General features: G+C 39.4%; 1 protein-coding gene across 2 annotated transcripts in view; it reads left to right on the top strand.

Moving 5' to 3' along the window:
• Window positions 1-3,649, top strand: part of LOC139621951 (A-kinase anchor protein 7-like) — a 42,687-nt gene extending 39,038 nt beyond the window's left edge. For both annotated transcript variants that reach the window (XM_071478944.1, XM_071478943.1), the window contains one exon: window positions 304-3,649. In XM_071478944.1, coding sequence (XP_071335045.1) covers window positions 304-524 — 221 coding nt within the window. In that variant the 3' untranslated portion in view covers window positions 525-3,649. The remainder of the gene's footprint in view (window positions 1-303) is intronic.
• Window positions 3,650-6,093: the final 2,444 nt, after the last annotated feature.

Genomic DNA, 6,093 nt, shown 5'->3' with positions numbered 1-6,093 from the left:
TAACAGTGGAAAAAATAACCATGTTTAATTTGAAAAAACTTGCTCATAGTAACAAATCCACAACACCCATCTCTGCAGTTTCCCTCAGCTCTTCAGAGCATTTTAGTGTCTTTCAGCTCATTGTTTCGGTTTTACGGCCTCCACTTTTAGCATTTAGCAGCTAAAGAGCCAGATATCTCACTGTCTTGCTCATTTGCGTGCGTGTGTGTGTTATGTTTATGAAGGATAATGTATAGATTGTGTTCATGATTGAATTTGAGAAATGGATTTAATATATGCCGTTGTTGCGCTTGCTCTATCCAGGTGGGCGTCGCCGGTCTGAGCCTGACGAGGCGGAGCTACTGAGGGTCAGCAGGAGACTGGTCGAGGATGCTGTCAATCGCGCCTTGCAACAATACAAACAGGAGACACTTCAAAATGGGGGTGGGCCTAATGCCACGGCCGTGCAGCTCCCCGGAAACACTGAGGAAACTGCCACAAAGACAGACACTACAGCCAACTCCACCACAGATAACAGGAAGTGACATCATCGGACTGAGGTACAGAGACTGAAAATACAGCAGCCCATAAAACATCAGTCAGGCCTGGCTCATCAGGAGAAGAGTCAGTAAGCTCTGGGCAGAGAGCCTGAACCAGCCAACCAGTTAGCCCAGTTTGCTGACTAACTAAACCAGCTAGCCAGTCATGCTAGCTACCTGCCCACCCGACCTAACTTGACACAGCGCTAGTTAAATAGATAATGTAGCTTAAGATCAGTGCTACCAGGTGACCTTCCCAACAGGCCAGCTAGCTAAGCCTGTTAGTTAACTCACTAACTCTGGTGTCCTACATCTAACACAGAGGATACCGCCACCGCCACCGCCACCCCCACCCCCCACCCCGACCCTCACTCAGCTGTGTTTGCACGTCAAACCCAGAGAACATATGTGAAGCACTCCTCTAGAGAGACACATGCACACGCAGGGTTCACTGTGACTGGTCACTCACAAACTGCCCTTTTTCAAATAACATAAATCATGTTTTGTAGTCAGCTTGGTTTACCATCACCTGCACTTAAGAAAATGACTCAATGCTCTGTTCCCCTCTGACTAAAACACTCCTCTCTCCTTCACAACATTACTTAAGGAGAGGAAAATATTTTACTTTTCTTTGAGCATATGTTTCTTTTAGAAAATCAGTGCTGACTTCATAGATGAAGGATTACTCATCCGCTCATTCAGAAGAGGATATGTGAAAAGAGCTGCTTTGACTGGTCGGATTCTTCAAACTGAAGTATGAAATACAGTATGTTGGTTTTTGGTCTTTGCAAGTTTTTTGTTGTGTTTAGTCACAAGGCTGAGTTCAAAGCACTTTCAATTTATCCACTTCAGGAAATGGATTTTACATAAACTTCCAGCATTTCATTTTATGTCTCAGAGAGATGTCTGTCTGCCTACCAAACTGCAGCTCTGTCTTTATTCTAAGTTGTTTATGGAAAGTGGCCCCAGCTTTGCTTGAAGTATTATAAATTACTGTTGTGAGACAATCATTGAGTTAAGGTAAATCCAGCTCTCAACTCTGAATTCCTTTTTCAAAACAGAAACTAAGTGACACCAGCTTTTTAAAACCCAATCTGGACTCCTCTGTTGGGTCCATAAATAAACACTCTGGGAAACACTGCACTTATACACTGTGCATAAATTTAGTATCCCTCTATCGCATTCATTTATCTCCACTAATGACACTAACTCGACAAAAGATGTCAGGTGAATTAGAGACACTAAATTGGGGATGCTAAAAAGTGATATACCACTACGACAACACACTACAAGCTGCCAAGAGAGCATTTTTACTTCATCAATGACCTGGGTGTTTGTCTCAATGAAAACTATTACATTTTTATGTGACAGGCTGTTATTACTAATGACACAGGCATTAATCTTACAGCCCAGTTTCCTGTCTGATCATGTGTAAATGTAATTATTTTTTGTTCACATACTATATTTTGTTGTTTTTTTTTTTCTGTGAAATGAATTTGAAGCAAGAACATACAGATGATTTGTCTTTTAAATCCAGTCATAAATTGTTTGGGTTAAAGTCTATAACAGACTGACGTCTGTCTGGTTGAGTCTCAGTGTTTACTGGGAGTGTTTGTGCTGATCTGAGGAGCTTTTATCCCCTAGTACTGCACATGTAAGAGCAGTTACAGCCAAGCAGTTATTCGGATGGTGATGCTTATGTCAGGGGAGGTTAACTCAAGACAATCGCTGCTGTCAGCTGAAAACCCTCCGGCTCTTAATTTCAGGGTCTTCCATCCATTTATATATATATATATATATATATATATATATATATATATATATATATATTTTTTTTTTTTTTTTTTTCTTTTTCTTTTTCTTTTTCTGTGAAATCCATTCAGAAACACATGGTATGTGAAATTAAGGGAGATTGTCTGAGTTTTTGAAAAACTTCCTGAGAGATGAGGTTTTCAACTGACAGCAAGATGATGGTGATACAACTATGATTAAAGGTGATTGGTTTACTCTGACGTCAAATATTTTATTTTATCCTTTTTAAATATTTTATTTATTTGCTTTGCTGTTGCAGCAGAAGAGCTGGCTTCCCTGTTAGAAGAATACATTTCATGTGGAAAAAAATGAAGATATTTTATTTTGAACTGAGAAAAACTCGGTTTGTATCTGAAGGTGAAAAAAGCACAAAAATTTCAAATTTTCTTTTGTTTTGTTTTTAATTGTCTTGTTTTCAGAGAGCAGGTAAATATATACATGCTGTTAAATCAAACCACCTCTGTTCAAAGTGGCCTTTAGTCACTAAAACAAATTGATGTGATTTTTGTTTAACTGTAAGTGCTTAAGGTGACAATGCATAGGTAACATTTTAGCCAACGTGAATGATTGAATGACGATGGCTCGTTTTGCTGTGAGATTTGCCAAAATCTCTTCAATGTTAACCTGTGGCTAAAAAGTTGGATTCTTGAGTTAAATGTAAAAATGAAAAAAACAACGTCCACCAGCTCCAGACAGAATTCATGTTATTTCTATTTCTAGGTAAATCAATTTCTGTGCACATGGACACAGAGATAAGGAGAGACTATTTGCCAGCTCAGATTTTTTTTAGCCACATGAGGTTTATTTCCCTCTGGTGCAAACAGGTGTGAGCTGGAAAATGTGCTCTCATCCCTGCAAAATCCACTTAAGTCCTGTCATTGCAGGCTCATTGAAACATCAATAACGAAAGTGAATTCTGTCTTAAGGTGGACTTTGACCGTTTTTGTTTTGATCTTCTGTTGTCACCAGATCCTTAATCTCCTTAAAATCCCCTTTAATACACAAGTTGTCCTGTTGGTCTGTATGATTTTTCTGTTCATCCGTCTCTGAGCATGTGTGTGTTAGTGTGCTTGAGTTCATAAAGTGACTATGGGATGTTTGATCAGTGGTTCCCCAGAGAGGTTCTTGTCTCTGTCAATCACGACAACTCACAGCTGTGTGAGCTCCTGTGTGAACATCTCTACAAATTTGTCTGTTCTGTTTGTCTTTCCATTTGTCCGAGTGTATGTCTGACTGCGTGGGTGTGTTGTTTGTGCTGTGTTGTATATCTGGTTCTGCCATATTTGAACAATAAAACAGGATATGAGATTCAAAACCAATATCCTCCTCTGTCTCCTGATTTCAGTCCAGTTGTACTTGAAGGTCCACAGTGGTTACAGATTGTGTGTGTATGTAATATATCTACGGTATGTTTACATCAAGACAGAAACCAAATAGTCATATATTGCAAAAGGACTGTATTGCTCCATAAGTTTCTCTAGCAGTATTCTAGGCTTTGTAAAACATGTTAGTGGACAGTGCCTGAATCTTCTGAAAGGATTATGCCATTAGTGACAAATGTGGAAGCTAAAAGGCAAATAGAGATTTTAATGACAGCATTTATTTCTTAAATGTCATATCCATTTTTATTTGGCGGGGGCAGGACCTTAAATTGATCAGGCGGTATTAGAAAAATTGATTATTGTCCTCAAAATGCACTGTTTGTATTCCAGTGTCTAAAGGGTGGATCCTAACTGTAACAGTTGGCAACAATGCACAATTCTTCAATGCCAATGTAAGAGAAAGTGCGCATTATGAATGTCTCATTTTCTGATAAGACTGTTTAAATAAAGAGCCTCCAGGTCTATTTCATAAAGCACTGTAACACCAACAGCCCCGCCCAGTGTTTCCATTTTCATTTTCTAACATCTTTGCCTTATGACCAAATGGTGCCTCATTTTCTCATTTTAGCCACAAGTCAATTAGCCAATGTTACCAATATATATATATATATAATATAAGCAAAAAAAATATAAGCTATATATATATATATATATATATATAGCTTATATTTTTTACCTCAGTTGAAGGGAGAACACTGCCTTTACTTGGGATATACTCAGATTAGTCTTTTATTTCTAATTGGTTAAAGCGAAAACATTTCTCTCATGTTAAACCTTTTTAATTTGCAACATCTGCAGGAAGTCAGTGAGTGTCACTGACTTTTGCTCAAAGTGGAATGAAACAAAGTAAAACAGCTCTAATTGATTAGCTGGTGACTTAAACTGGTGTTTCTGTTGAAAAGAGAAAGACAAAGGAGAAGAACGGTGAGTACCACCTCACTGTTGTAGTGATGAAATTAATGTTGTGGAAGTGTGTATTATGCTGAATGTTGCGTTTGTTATAGGTTACAGGTAATTCCAACACCTGCCATGTTTTTTTTTTTTTGTTTGTTTGGTTTTTTTTTTTACCCCTTAACAGGTTTTTATTAACGTCCGTTTGTTCTTGCTGCATATTATTTTAATACCAGCTTTTATATATACAGAAGTTTTCTCCACCTGCTTACACGTTACACGTTTATTATTAGTACATGGATTTTGGCGACTTCACTCAACGCCAAGCTACTTCAGCAGAGGTCTGGGTGGTTTCACTTTGCCTGATCAGACCTCTAACTCCCCTGACAGGTCCCTCACTCTCCTGATGCTTTTGCTGTACGTAGGACTTACAGCTTTACCATTGTCGGTGTGACCTCACTGAAACTCCATCTTACTTCAACTTGGGTAGCGGTTTAATCAGCCGGAAAAAAACACCTCTGAGCGGCCATTAATGGAGTTCCATGTGACAACAAACAGACGTGAAGGGCTTGTCATTTTTCCCTCGGGGGGGTAATACAAGGAGTCTGAAACAAGGACACTGTCTTCTGAAGCTCCCCACACAGAACACATCAGTGCCAAGAGGAGGTGAATTAATGATCCTGGTGCAGTGGGACATCTGTAGGCAATGCTACGAATGACCAGCAAGAGGCAGATAGGAGGACGACGAGTGATAAATGAGTGGGTGTTTTAGGTCCATCAGCTGTTGTACACCTTGAAAATAAAACAGGAGGATGGACAATAAAACAAGTGGACAGAAATGATTGCAGAGTTTATACAAGCAGGATAAGAGCAGCTAATTTCATCGATGCACAGCATAATGAGCCATTTGACAAACAATAATGACCACCTTCCTCCTGTTGACATTTAGGAGGTAGAAAGCAGAAGTGAGGGGAGCAGCCTCACACGTGTTGCGCTAGAGGAACTGAAGTGATGGTGAGTAAATATAAAATGAAAGTCAAGAGCACAGCATTGCTGTTTTTGTACCTTTCCTCGAGCTCTCTCTCTTATTTTAATATTAGCTTTTGAATAAATGAAAAAAGTCAGTGTGAGCTCTGTGAAATGGGTTCATCAGGGTGTTACCAATGTGCTACTTCACAGCTTCCCTCATAATGTGAGAATCTATTGAATCGCATGTAGTAATGCTGCATATCTGATCCTGCGATTTAGTCATCAGCTAACCTGTGTGTGATATAGTGCTGTAACGGGTGCACATTCAGTGTGATTCATCAGAACTCGTGGAGAATTAGCAACTTGCCAACTGTGACTGTCAAGGGCATCATGATTTAACCAAAGACAGGGCTGGAGGATGGATGGATGGATGGATGGATGGATGGATGGATGGATGGAGGGCAAATTCGTAATCGCCTGACCAATATGACTGAAGTGATCTGAGGATATAGATAGCATCA

The sequence above is a fragment of the Trachinotus anak genome, unplaced genomic scaffold (assembly GCF_046630095.1).
Source record: "Trachinotus anak isolate AG129_WGS33_773 ecotype Australia unplaced genomic scaffold, CSIRO_AGI_Tana_v1 ptg000005l, whole genome shotgun sequence".
Lineage (NCBI taxonomy): Eukaryota > Metazoa > Chordata > Actinopteri > Carangiformes > Carangidae > Trachinotus > Trachinotus anak.
The sequence above is the reverse complement of the archived record's forward strand: the minus strand, read 5'-3'. Positions and strand labels throughout refer to the sequence as shown.